This window comes from Aulostomus chinensis, chromosome 3 (assembly GCF_037954235.1).
Source record: "Aulostomus chinensis isolate RoL2024-O1b breed Wild chromosome 3, RoL_Achi_v1.0, whole genome shotgun sequence".
NCBI classification, from domain to species: Eukaryota; Metazoa; Chordata; class Actinopteri; order Syngnathiformes; family Aulostomidae; genus Aulostomus; species Aulostomus chinensis.
The window spans coordinates 13,681,069-13,695,659 of record NC_141322.1 but is presented as its reverse complement, the minus strand read 5'-3'; the positions used below and the strand labels follow the sequence as shown (position 1 = coordinate 13,695,659).

The window sequence follows — 14,591 nt, the reverse complement described above, 5'->3', positions numbered from 1 at the left end:
TCATGGATAAAACACTCCATCCCAACCCAATGTGAGTGTGAACAAGAGAGTTAGCGCGTCTGTATTTGCGAGTCTGTAGTTAGATAAGTGTTACACAAAGACATATGTTAGAAATTTGGCTAGTGAGTGTAGGTTCTAAACTAAACAAAGTATTATTTACTGTCTGGACCCCTCCTTCATCCCCTTTAACTATGGACTCTTTAATTTCTTCAGTTTGACAGGAAATCTGAATGAACAGAAAAGAAACAGCTTTTACCAATTTAAAACTGCATTTCTCACTGTAAATGGAAACTCGATATTGTGCTAAAATTTTTTGCTACTTGAATTTTTTTCCTTTTCTTTGAAAGACTTCCTTTGACTAAAACCTCTTTTAAAATAAATCGGCGTGGGTTCTCTCTGGGTACTCCGGCCTCCTCCCACAGTCCAAAGACATGCAAGTGGGGACGATGCTGATTGAGCCTCAGAGGGAGCCATGAGCTACCTGATTAGCTTCTCCTCCAGTTACATCACATAGTATGATCTAAATTATGAAATTAAATGCCACAAACTGTTCCTGACTCTGAGATTGCAGTTAGCCTTCTTGCGTAGTATTTCAGTCTATAGATGCCATGAGCCAAACTTACTCAGGGAACTTTGTGTTCATTCCCAGGTAGACCCTTTGTAGGGACAAGCACCGGTGTCAACAGAATAATTATTCGTGGCAGGAATTCCATTGAGCTTGTTCAGTGTTACACTGATGATCGCTCACTGTCACCTTGCCATGCTTGAATGAGACACTTTGAACATGATAAAATACACATTTACTGCACTAATGTGACGATTCAAAGGACCACAGGTTGTTCAGGTACTTCTGGACAGTACGATCTTCTGTTTCCTGTCTGGTAAACTGCATTTTCAAGGTTTATTCTCTTATTGAGCAAATTTGTCAGTAACTTAACCTGCCACGGGGTGGTGCTGTTTGACAGTTTCACATCAGATGAGGATTTCAAGAATTCTGTTGGGAAAAACTCTCATTTTCTATCCGACTAATTATGTTATCAGTCAATAATGTCATTTTATGCACAATATGATTGCCATTTTCACCTGATGCAAAATGCATCACAGAATTTGACCGCTGTTACTTGTTATGACCTTTTGTGACCATATTTTGTAGTTTTCGTCCTGCAGATGCTGATAATTGAAGTATATAAGCAGCTTAATACTCACCTTCGCTGCAGCCATGTTGTATTAAAACCTATCAAAACTAAAGTTGTGTATTTGAAAGGCACTTCAATGTGATACAAGTTACAAGATTTAAACAAGTCATTTAATTGTAGAAAGTGAGTTGTAGGAATCCATATTGTATAAGGAATACGTGAATTCACAACATTACCCTTCCAACATTACAGTATGAGATAAGTCTTTCTTTTCATGAGAATATATTTTTAATAATAAAGTCACACCATCCACAATTTGTTCAAACATTAAACAGACCTGAAAGAAAGAAAAGCATTCATAGCTCACCCGTGTGGTGAGGACACTTTAATTTCTACAGTCTCATCCTCTTATGAATCGTTTTTACAGCTCCAAGTTTAAGTGTATTTTGACTCATGTTGTAATAAGCATGTTTTTCTTTTCACGCCAAGAATCCAGTTTTTGCACTTCTGAACCACAATCAAAGTCTGAGCGCAGCTAATTAACCAACCCTGCGAAAACAAAAATGTTGGTCCACAGCATGTGGCTTGTTAAGAGCTGTGGTTGGAGTGCTGCACTGCTGTGATTATTGATCATCATTACAGGGCTGCACAATCATTTTGTGTCATTAAAGTAAAATAAGCCTTTAGACTGCAGGGTGTCCAGGTAATTTAACAATTTTATGTTCTGTGACACCGCACCAAATATGTGAAAAGCTGCGTCATAAAAACCAAAACTGTAGCTGGGGGGGGGGGGGGGTGACAGTAATCATTCTCTGCTTTGTTGAGATAAATTACCTTGTAAAGTACAGCTCAGAAACCTATTTAAGTTGAAGCATCCCTGATGCAATTTGTGATTCACTTGAGTTTATTGGGCTTTCAGGCAATTTTCCATCACACGTAGCTCTTTTATCACATCTTAAAAGAACCTCAGAGGAGAATTTTCCCCTCTCATGTCCAATAGTGAACATCTCCACACCAGTAATCACGCTGCTCGTTGAACCTGGATGTGCATAGATACTCGTGTTATAGTGTGTAACCCACACGAAGAATCGCGTATCACTCGGAGCTGAGCCGCTTGTTAACATTCAATGTACCTTATAGAGGAACAGTTGTTCCGTTTTTACATGTTGGAGTAATAATTTCAAGGAGGACACCTGAATAAGGAGTCATCAGGCAGTGAAATATAAAGGTTATACGCAGGTGACGCTCCTGTACAGGAAACTATTTTGTATACTCCTGCCTGACTAGGACTCTTATTGTGATTCCTCTGTATTTTGATGTCATCTCTGCCGTAATTTCCATCATTTCACCACTTCTGTTACTCTCCGTTTGCATAAATATACATCTGATTGTCATGGGCCAGGATCCACTGCCACCGTCACACTCCTGCTGGAGCCTGGATCTGACTGCTTCAGTCGATTACTCTGCAGTACAAAAATCAAAGTCTGGCAAACTATTTTTGCCTAATTTCTACCATACAAAAGAGACCAAAACATTTAATAAGAAGCGTCTCAGTGACACAAAGGGGCTTATTTTGAAGACTGTGTATTTAAAGGAAACATTTTGCTTATTCCATGAGGAGAAGACTTCACATAGACAGTACAAAAACAAAAACAGCAAGACTTTAGCTCGTAATAACTAAAGGGGGAAAATGCCAACGCAGTAAACAAAAATTATTTGTTGAAATAAGTTGGAGACAAGCCCCTGTATCTCGCTGAGACAAGTTAAGTGTCTGTCTTAAATTAAGTGTAGTGAGTTTTTTTTTCCTTCAAACCTTGAAATCAGACAAATATTCTCACCGAGACATTGCAGTGTGATTGGTTTAATAACTTCACCTCTTGTCAGTGGCCAGAGCCCGAGAAGGAGATAAAACCAGATCCTTCACTGCCCTCTAGTGAACACTTCAGTCCATGTAAGTACAAAATTCAAGGTTTATAGCTTCAAATCCTCGCTAATGAAGCTATTTTATTTCAAGGGATGTGTTGTGAGTGACAGTTTTAGCAAAACCGCGGAATAACTGAAGCTGATTTAAGTTTATACCAGTAGCAGCGGGATCTTCTTCCACTGCATTTTTATTTAATCCATGTTGAATACGGCCTATAAAGGCTTATTTATATATTTTCAATTGTTTTTAATCGCGAGTTTCATAAACCGATTTCACGTCTAGCTTCCTGAAATTCATTTTTAAAAACATGTCACTGCTGTAGTATTCCTCGTATGAGAACATCTGGTTCTCTGCAGGGTGTGTGTGTGTGTGTGTGTGTGTGTGTGTGTGTGTGTGTGTGTGTGTGTGTGTGTTTTCTTTTCCTAGATCTTGTCGCTATCGTAGCTGGCGACTGAACACTGATTTATAACGCAAGTGCAGCATTAATGATGGTTACAGCGACTGAGCCTGGTGCACGGAAGTCTCCCGCACACGGCCGGAAGCCTTCATTCAGGGCATTTATGCTTCCAAAGATGTCACGTTGAAATATTAACAACTTTCTTGCGTCAGATGGTTTTTATTTTACTCCAGATCGTCTCCACTGCAGGGGAGCTGGGGAGTTCACATTCGGCGTAAAAATGCCTCCAATATGACTTTGATTTGTTTTGTTTATTTTTGGTTGTTATTTTCAATGTAAATGTTACATTTTTTTTTAATTTTTTTACAGTTAAAAACAAACGACATATGAAAAGAGAAGGAGGGTGAGTTAGGTGAGAGCATATTCACATCCTGCAATTTCTATAAAAAAAGGCTTTTCGCTAGGTTTGATTCATGACCACTAATATCTGAAACACATTTACAATCGCCGTTATTTATTCACTTTTATTCACTTGTATGGGTTTAAAACGGGACCCAGTGGGGACACAAATTGCAAAACTTGATGCTGAAGTTAATTCTTTTTTTTTCTTTCTGTTTTTTAAAAGTTTGTTATGTTGTTCTGGCTCTGGACAGAAGGTGGTGATATGGTATCTGGAATAAACAGCGTGTTTCACAGTTTTTTTTATATTCTAGCTGAAATAGAAAGTTCACATATTTGAAATCATGACTGCTATTTCTTCAAGAGATATTTAGATTGATTACAAATATAAAAATAGACCGGAGAAATGTAATTCAACAGGATCGTCAATGGACGAGCAAAAACATTCATGTTTGATATTAATGGTTTCTAAATATATTTTTTTTTATCAGTTCTTCCATGAATTTTGACTATTAGGGAAAATAAGCAGAATTTACGCAACTCAATTATCTGAACAAGCTGAAATATTGTATTCAGTGTAAAATTACAACGTAATGACCCTTAAAGCATCGCGATAGTATTTGTACTATCAAATATCAGAGAAAAATAAATCTAATATTCTATAATCAAGATTTATTTTCCTCTGACATTTTTACTCTGATATTTGGTAAATATAATATAGCACATATTTATCTATAAACACACGCCGGTATCGAACGCTGTATCGCTGTGGTGCCTTCTCGTCCGCCTTGATCTTTTCTGAGCTGAACCACAGGTTACACTGCTGTGATGGTCATGCTTCGCTCGACAGTAGTTACTAAACAATAATTCATCACATTAATTCAAACATGTCGTTTAAATGTCTTTGGAGAAAGAAAAAAAAAACCCGACTAAATAGCCTAGTTAACCTCCACTGTTTGACCCCTGGAGCAACTTCCAATAACCCGTCTTCCTCTCCTGGGATCAAGGGATTTCTCTCGGGTTAAACCGCCTCCTGTGATCTTCTGGATGATATCAACAATTGTTTCTATTCGCCTCTGGCCAGATAGGAGCCTCGGACAAAAGACCTGCAGACTTTAAAGAAAGGACGGAGCCATTTGTGTCAAGTCTCTCTTCTTTTCAGATAAAGCGCTCATCCGTGTGATTTCCACTCATTGTGTTGGTTCACTACCACGCGGAGTGGCGACTTAAAAGCAGAAAATCACACCATAAATCTCTGCTCAAGTGTTGCTGTCCTTTCAGCTAAATATATGTTCCGATCATATGATTCTAAATATAAAAGACAGTATTAAATGTCGCGTATACGTCCGGCGGGTTGTCAGGAAATCACAGCGGTGAGGAGGAGAAGCGCTGCCCGTCCCAGTCCCCCGTTGACATTTTAGGAATGATAAAAGTTCCGCCTTGCCTGGAGCAACAGCCTCGCTGGAGCCGGCCTCCGTCTGCGGCAGATTGCCTTTGCTCATTACAGCAATTATTTTGCTCAAATTTAACCCCTGCCTGAATGGCAAGACAAGTCAAGAGAAAGCCTTTCAAACTGCCGCCGAATGGTCTGTAATTTTCCTCCATCTGATCCCTGTTTTGTCATTGAAGTCTTCCTGATGGCACAAAATGACTCCATAAGCTTTTTTGTGTGCTCATGCGCTCCCAAGAATGTTGCAAATGGCTCCTAACACCCTGTCTTCTCTGTAATGGGGTGTCATTTGTCTCATTTTACACCCCTAAATCCTCCATAATGACACATGTGGCTTCTTTACAAGCTCTTTAGCCTGGGGAAGCAATCGCCAATATTTATCGGTGTGTTTTGAAGTCCGCGCAACTGGTTTGTCGATATGTGTCTCCCCCCCCCCCCCCAACTCCCTCCCCATCCCCACCCCCCTAAACTGCGCTGGCGCCAACAAAATCTAGGTTAGTTGTTTCAAAGCAATGGGCAACAGCTGTAGAAATACATTCCACCAAATAACATGTGACAAGTTGAAATTCAGAGTAGCGCTGCACGGCTGAGATTCATGCCTGCGCCTTCGCTGGAGCACATCGTGAAATGATTGAGAGCAAATAGTTGCAGATCACTTGGAGAGATTTGAACCTATCATGTGAATATTTGGCTCAATCGGAGTCTTTAGTTCTCAGCGACACTCAGAGAAAACATTTATATCGCGCTGTCGACAAGCTGATCATATTTTTATCCGTTTTACGCGTCTGCGTTTACAAAACGTATTATTACCTAAAACGCCATGAGCACAAAGTGACCGAAACAGGCCCGGACCTTAAAAACTAGTTGATTTAAAAAAGTAACTAAACAGGAGAAGACATTGATTGTTTCTCTTCCTGCTGGGCAGCAGGGAGCAAAGGTTCAGTCAAAACCAACAACTCCGTAATGAAAAAGAATAAACAATTTATTGTTAAGTTATGTCAAATATATTCATAATATAAATGAGGATATTCTTCAAATATACATTATTTTACAGTACACTTATCCCTTGCGAAGGGAATCATTACAACAACAGACAGTGCTGTTTAAAAAAAAAAGAGAAAATGCTGTGGTTCTCCAAATTCACAAAAAAAGCATTCATGACACTGTATTCAGTAACCCACTATAGTGACGCACTGATGTGAATTCAAACAATAAAAAAACAACAACAAGGACAAGAAAAAGAAGTCTGTTTTTGCAGTGCGACAGCAGCTCACAGACGCCCACCTTCAGTTTGTTGGTGCGGAATGTCTGTGAAAGGCTTTACCTGCTGTCAGCAGCCGGAAGGCGGAGGAATGATCTGATACACACTCGAACACACAACCTGCTGTCAAAGCTTGACTGTCCATCGGTGGTGCTTGTCGGAGGCCTGCAGCTACTAAGCTGTCCCCGCCTCCACACCGCTAAAATGTCCACCTATGTCGTCTCATCTTATTTGTTGTGAAATAAGATGCATCAATGCGTTCTTTCTTTGACTGCTTCGGCAGATTTAGTCCACTGACAAAAGCAGATTTAAGACTAAATGACAAATGGAGTTGGGTTATTTTTGCAGTGTGTGAACTTACTGGCGAGGTCAAGAGAAGGAGATAAACGTCAAGGTCCTCAGAAGAGGGTCTGTTTGGAGATTTTAGCCCCCTGACTAGATGAGCTTCCTCTTGCATGTCGGGGCCTTCTTACCCTCCCTTGCGTCCCGCTGCAAGTGCCCCTCGTCATCCGTGTCTGTCAAGCGAGGTGGTACATACTGTATCCGACGTGAGCTGCGTACAGTCCCACGGGGGAAACCGGCAGGGAGTGCCTCTGGAAAGCGTGAGACCCCGCGTAAGAAGCGGGGACGTGCGCACCGAGAGGAAAGGAAATCCCGAACGCTGGAGGCAGCATCGGCTTAGCTGCCATTTTCAGTTTTTCAAGTTCTGCCTCCTGCAGTCGTTTGGCTTTGGCTCTCCGGTTCTGGAACCAAATTTTAACCTGGGTCTCTGTCAAGTTGAGGGAACTGGAGAACTCTGCGCGCTCGGCGATGGAAAGGTACTGCTTCTGGCGGAACTTTCTCTCCAGGGCGAGCAGCTGGGATGTTGTGAAGGGGGTCCGAGGTTTTCTGTTCGTCTTGTGTTTTCTCAGTGGACATGCGGGGGGACTCAACCTCCCTATGAAAAAAGTTAATTTGATTTCATTTCAAACCACTGATTGCCATGCGTAATGCAAACAACAACAACCAAAACATTGACATTTAAAGGGAGTTATGTAAAGAGTCGTCTTTTGTTCGAGGTCAAACAGAAAATAAAACGCACTCATTTGATTGAGAAACACGTCAATTACTTACGCGGAGGAGTCGGAGAGAATCGAGGGCTCTGTATCCATGAAGTCCTCTCTTTACTGTCCGGGCTCTCGGGTTTTATCAACATGTCTTCTGGCATGTTCACCAGCTCACCCACTGAAAACGACGAAGTGGGAACGAAAGTATCCAAACTTCCGAATGGTCCCATCCGCGCGCTCTCTGCCGCTGACTGGGACGTCCCGGCAGCTGAAGGAGCATCGGGCGAAGGGATCTCTCTGCTGGGTTTCCTGTCAGCCATCAGTGCCTCAACGCTGAAAGGCAGGATCGCAACTTTGGGCTTCCCAGTCTTTTCCGCGGGACTGATATTAGTCTGCATGTCGCCTCTGCTGACGAGCACCGAACGGGAGGGCAGGTCTTCGGTTTTCAAAGCAGCGGTCAGAACTGACATGGCGATCGATGGGGCCATACAGGTCCGGCTCACACTGCTCGGGGAACTCACTCTCGTGGGTATCTTGGGGGGAAAAAAGAAGCTGATGCGGTGCGCCCTAAGATGACGGTATCCTCATGTTTATGTGACCAAATTGGAGAGCAGAGCTATAATAAGGCAGGCGTGGAGAGCAGGCTGGCCAATCAGAGAGCAGATGGGCTGGCCTCGGCGAGTCTCAGAAAAAAAGAGAAAAAAATCTCAGTGGGAAAGTTAACAATAGTTACTTTTTTTTTTTCATCGACCAACTTCAAATAAACATAAACACAACAGCCTCTTAATGGTCCGTGGTTTCAGCAAGACTCATTGCAACAAAATGAAGCGCAGCGCATGTAAAGTTATTAGCTTTGTACAATGAGGACACGCTCACTTCTCTCAAGTTTACCATTGATAACGTTTCTCTTTTTTCTAAAAAAAAACAAAACAAAAACAAAACCCGTCTTTCTTTGGGTGAAATCAGCTGAAGTGAATCATCTTGAATATTACACAACAGCCCCTTGCCCCTCTTCATGTGGTGAACCTCTTGCAGCGCGCTGTTTATTGATGGCTGCGGGGCTCTAATCAGATTGAAGCGCGCAGGCCCGCACAGTCATTTAGGGGTAATTATCGGACTGGAGGGAGGGATCGCTGGGATTTTTCCCCTTTGACTACATCCATTAAGGTCAAAAAATGATGTGGTAGTGGTGAGGTTCAATCCACGCGGGACTCTCATTGATTTACCTTCTCCTTATCTCCACATAAAGGACATTTCACCGTTTTTTTTTTAATATAATCGATAGATCTGATTGGATGCGCGCGTTCGTCGCAAACGAAACCTGAGTAGAAATGGATCAGGTTTTTAAGGTGTAGTTGGTTCTCAGGAAAGAGTCAGTGTCGCTAATTGCCAAGCATAAACAATCTGTCACGATTTGTCAGTCTCCTAAATGGGCAGACAAGTTATGTTGTTTTTAGGCGCCAGCAGCGGCCGGATCAAAGCCTCCGACTTTAGGGAGACTATTGAGAAGTTGAACCGGCACCGAGAGCGCAGCGCCGCCTCCTCCGCCCTCGCCCAGGGACACTGAGCCATTCAGCCTGAAAAATTAGCCTTTTCTCAGCCGATCGCACGCCAGTTCCATCTATTCAAATGAGCGCCATAGTTGGTGTAATAGAAGGCTCCTCAGAAGAAAAGGTCAGCGCCCACTAGCGCGTTCAGAGAGGGGTTTGCTGAAAGGGATTCCTGGGCGCAAGTGTTTCCCATGACACACACGCGCACACTCACACACACACACACACACTCTCACACACACACACACACACACACACACACACACAGTAGGTGTTTGCTGCGTCTATGACTTCAGGAGAAAGTTGAGCCGCAGATCTTTTTTGTGTAATTTGGTTTGTCAATATTAGTGCGCAAAGTGAAACTGCGCAGTTTCTCAAGGTGACACAGGGATGCAGGTGCCTGTTTTTTGCGTGTCTGAGCAGTAGATGACAAGATAAAGTAAATGATTTGCTTCATTTTGGCGGCAGTCCACGAGATGTTGTGTTGTTTTTTTGTGCGTCATGTCATTATTTTTTCGTCTTCAATTAATCTACCGAATATTTCATAATTAATCGATGAATTCTATACCATGGCAAGAGGATTTAAGACAATTCTCTGTAATTCAGTTCCATCTTTTTTTTCATCCAACAGTCCAAAGCTTGTGAAAATAATCGGTCATAAACATGAAAAGCATAAAATCGACATATTTTAGAGTCTGGAACCAGCACAATAATCAGCGATTCAATTCTTTATTGGAACATTTGTCGGTGTTCATTATTAAAGGGATGTGGCTGGGCAGATGCTGATTGTTTTGCAAAGGCGGTGATTGTGTGTGGAAAAAAAAAAAACTTTAAAGATTTTACAGTGATAAATCTACAAATATTCGTCTGAATTAAAAATATCCTGAGCAGATTAAAGTCTATTCCGGTTGACCCTTTTCCCATTTACATCGCCGCCACAGGTGTTTCTCGTTGTCTTGCATTTTACAACAGGTAACCAGGTTTGTAAAAAGCTTCACACACGTTTGAGACTTAATTTACCATTTCCTCCGCAGCACATCCTGTGCGCAGGTAGCAGGCTGCGCGCAGCTGCGGCGTGTTTGGAAGCACTTAGAGCCTCCGACCTGAGCGTCGCTCTGACGCTTTGAAGTCACCGGAGTCTCCCGGCTCCCGCGTCCGTCTGAAGTCTCCTCTGCTCCGGGCTCACACACTTAACCCGTCCTCCAACACAAACTCGTTAAACGTGTCTGTGTTGACACAAGTAGGACCGAGGAGGCATTTGGGAAGATTTAAGCTCCGCGCAGAGAGTTTCTTCCTTTTCTCTGAGACGTGAACTCAGGTTGGAGCCTGTAAATAACCCAGAGATAAACCATGCTGCTCGCACATGCGCGTCTGACTAAAGCGTGACAAAATAGTTTCCGTGATGAGTTGCAAACCTGCATGAACATTTATTTAACCTTAATGTGGTTGCCAGTTTCTGCTGTGTGTCGCGGCCTCGCGTTTATTTGTCTGGTGAAGAGAGGGGCAGCGGCACTGGAAACAAATGTTGCTGGCAATTAGCATCCCAAACACTGGCGTCTCTGAAGACTGATACTCCATGGAGAAGGCGATTACCATAGCGTTTTATTTCAATCCCGAGGCAACAAATGAGGGCCGAGCTGAGATACAAAACAACTGTAAAGCTCATCAGGCCTTTATTTGACTTTATAAACTACCTTTGATTCCCAGTCAAGAGGCAGGGAGTCCGCACAAAGGCCCATTGTTGCCTCCTCTCAAAGTTGTCTTAACCCCTTTCATGCAGGGTCTGTCAGTTTGGACTGTTAAGACATAAAGGCAGCGGCCATGTTAAAAGGAATGTGCAGGCACAATATTTGCACTTGGTGAGTCAATGACTTTCTTCCTGGGGACAATGACATCGCACACGTGAGTGGCTCCTAAATCCTGCTCTTAATTCCAGAGGGAAAGAATGGCTTTGCTCAACGCAGCTTAAGCTTCATTTTGCCATCGTATCAGTCCAGATCAGTCGAATCCATTACGTGACATAGTTTTAGCAATATTCTAAGGTAGCTTCTTCAAGGGATACACGATATTCTTTTACTGATTTTATTTTGGGGCCGATATCCCATATGATAACCGAACTGGTCCATAGCTGATATTTACCAATGTTGATATTATTTATGTAAACACAAGTTTATATGATATTTACACTTTGCACCTACAAAAAAACACACATGCAAACATGCATGCATTTGAAAAATAATCTTTTTTTGGTGGGGGGAGGGCAATGAATATTTTTTTTCCTGGCAGAATAGAAGCTACTCCAGACAGATATTGAGTTATCACAAAAGTATCAGTATCTACCTTTGCTGTGCCGATATTATCGTGATCCTTCTTTATAACGGAGCTCAGTGATGACAGCAACAGAAGCGGTCCAATCTTCTTCTTTCTTTTATTTCCACACAACCCATCCCCCGGAGCTTTAGAGGCTGTTTTATTATTTTCAAATACCTGAGTGGAATAAATAAAGTGAACTGAAGTCAGTATTTGGTAGCAATATTCGTATTTATTTTGATGGAGGAACCGCAGTGTGTCTTCACATTTGTGTGTGTGTGTGTGTGGGGGGGGGGGGGGGGGGGCAGGAGCTACTCAGAGAAAAGAAGACGACACCAGCTCATGCTCGTCTTTTTCTATCGTTATTAATTTCACAACTCGGTGAAATCCAGCGCTTCGTCAGCTTTATTCTTCATACATCTCCTCACCTTTCTCCGGCTGTCAGCCCCCCCCCCCCCCCCCTTGATGACAAAGACCCTCCTGCGGTCGAGAAGAGGGGAGGAGGCGGGGGAGGATGGTGTCAAGCATCATTTGCTCAGAGTTACCAAAAAAATAGAATAATAATAATCCATGGTAAATGGCAATGAGGCTAATTTTCTCATGGTTGTTTTTTAAGATTCATAAAATATCTCATTTTTTTTAGATGAACCTTCATGAACATCATGTGTCTCCGGCTCTGATTGGCTGTGTGAAGTTTACCTGTTTGGTGGACACGCCCGTGAATGCATCATCAATAAAGCTCATTGAAATAGAGTAGGTACCGAGTCTTCACACCGCAGTGACTCAACAACAAAAGTCTAATGACTAAATACAAAAGACAGCATAAGTAATTGTTAGTGATGGTAATATTAATTACAGTCTGGGCAATAATCATTTTTATTGTTCTGAAAAAATAAATCTCGAGTGGTGAACTGCACATAAAGCTACATATTCAAAGTCTCCTTCATTTCTCTTTTCACCCCAGTTCCTGACTCGAAGTCTATAATAGAATACTGTCTATTCTATTATTAAATTAAATGGTCCAGTTTTGCATATTAAAAATGTAAAAACGACCTATGAGGAAGCGTATTATTACTATTAATATTATTATTATTATTATGAAATGTTTGAAAAATTAGTTTTATTATTTATATCACTTAGTGAAGAGGTTGCTCTGCTGTATACACAAACATACACAAACACACACACAGACACAAACACACACACGCGCGCACACGCGCGCGCGCGCGCGCGCCTTGGTCCCAGATAGCATCACAATCCTTCAAATCCTGACCTCTGCGTGACTTTCAAATCAAAATAATTCCCCCGTGTCTGTTATTCTGCCTTCTCCTGTAAAACTTAGATAAAACTGCGCCTTTAAAATTTACTACATAGCATCGTTCAATCAAAGACATCTCAATTACCCGAGGTATTGCTGGGAGATTGAGTTATCGCTCCTTTATTTCTCTCACGCCATTAAACAAGAAGCGCAGGCCACTAAAATCATTTGCAAATCACTGGCCTGGCTAATATGATATAGACCATCTAAATGGATCGATTAACTGATGACAAATCGAGGGATTCACTCTGATAACGCGATCATTTATGAGCCTTTCAAACGCCGAGTGTGCTTGTTGATTAGAAACTAAATAGGAATTTGAAGGACATGCTTAATAAGCGCGTAACAAGCCATCATTCCACTAACAAATCATTTCTGGAATTTAAAAAGATGCTCATGAATGAAATGATGTGGAGCCTCAAAACGCTGTCAACCGTGATACTGAGCCTTCAAAACAAATTGCAGAAATAATGAAAACATGCTCAGCCTTATTTTAGATTTTAGGATAATAAAACCATGCATCTATTATTATTATTATTATTATTATTATTATTATTATTATTATTATTATTATTATTATTATTTCCTGAGGTCATTTTGTGATTCATCTCTATTATTAATTTTTCTTTTAATTATTTCAACATGCTTTGACTCCTCTCAGCAACTGAAAATCTTTTAATGTGTGAAGAAAAAAACAGCTTTATTTTATTTCAATATTTCTATTTTCAAACATTGTTCTTTGCCGAGCATCACTACATTTATCAAAAATCTACATTTTTTTTCTTTTTTGTCCTCTCTGAAAATGAACCATTTTCCATTTTCTCCATTTTCTCCTCAAATCAAGCATGACAACTTGATGTGACTGTGCTGCAAATTAATACTGTGGGAACTTGACATCAGACACAAATAGGTTCTGAAATTCAGTCATAAGGATTTATACTGCGGCGTGTGTGGTTCAGCCATTTAAAAATATCACAGCACAATCTTGCCCTTCCAGTGACACCATGTACATAAACCATCACACACAAAAACTTTAATCCGCCATTTCAAGTTGTTCCCTCCTTTTTTAGATCTGACAAAGAAAAGCAAACCAGGGGGAAAGACTCAGGGAGTGTATCTGGGTAGTTGCTGTGTGGATGGCGAGCAGCGCCGGCGTGCTCTGTCCTTCAAGATCACAGCGGAGCAGACTTGGCTCCATCCTAATCTCACAAGTCTCAACAGTCTGCAACTCAAGTTTATCCAGAGGGGGTTGAGCCTCTCACTCAGCCTCCATCAGCGGCCCACCTCTGTCCCTCCGCCTGCCTGCACCCAGGAACTCTGTCAGTGACCCTGTCCTGACTCTGGCTGCCTAATCCTTTAAACGTGGCTAAAGCCTGAAATGATGAGGAAGTGGGCTTTTTTATATACAGGTGATGGCCTCTTGTGTCTCCATGTTCCCCTCCTGTGTCCAGCAGGATCCGCCTGAAGAGACGGAGGATCCTTCATACCAGAGTCATCACTGCTGAGACTAATCAACAAGCTTACAAAGTTTTAACAAATCAGACGATGATCCTGCTGAATCAGGAAGAACCTTCATTTAATGAACCCTTGACACCGACCCCCCCCCCCCCCCCCGGTCTGGTTTAATATCTGCTGCTGATAATTGCATTGTTGTGTATTGTGTGTATTGTGTCATTCTTGGTGATTCCAAATTGATTGGAACATCTTTGCACTCTGTAGTTGCGCTGCTGTCCATCATCTCGCTCAAGCGTGAATGACGTTGATTTGCACACTGGCTTATTAATACATTTTCACAGAGAG

The 14,591-nt window shown here is 41.8% G+C and overlaps 1 protein-coding gene across 1 annotated transcript; it reads right to left on the bottom strand.

Moving 5' to 3' along the window:
* Positions 1–6,285: 6,285 nt before the first annotated feature.
* On the bottom strand, positions 6,286–8,191 carry msx1a (muscle segment homeobox 1a). Its single transcript, XM_086200659.1, has 2 exons — positions 7,681–8,191; positions 6,286–7,504 (listed from the first exon to the last, which is right to left on the bottom strand). The coding sequence occupies exons 1-2, from the start codon at positions 8,099–8,101 to the stop codon at positions 7,086–7,088; spliced, it is 840 nt and encodes a 279-aa protein (XP_086056785.1). The 5' UTR covers positions 8,102–8,191; the 3' UTR covers positions 6,286–7,085.
* Between the last annotated feature and the right edge of the window lie 6,400 nt (positions 8,192–14,591).

Bases quoted from the DNA above. Each gene is read 5' to 3' on its own strand.
- msx1a (XM_086200659.1), bottom strand. From the start codon at position 8,101: ATGGCCCCATCGATCGCCATGTCAGTTCTGACCGCTGCTTTGAAAACC. The intron at 7,505-7,680 runs GTAAGTAATTGA...CTTTTTTCATAG, and splicing joins ATTCTCTCCGACTCCTCCGC to GGAGGTTGAGTCCCCCCGCA.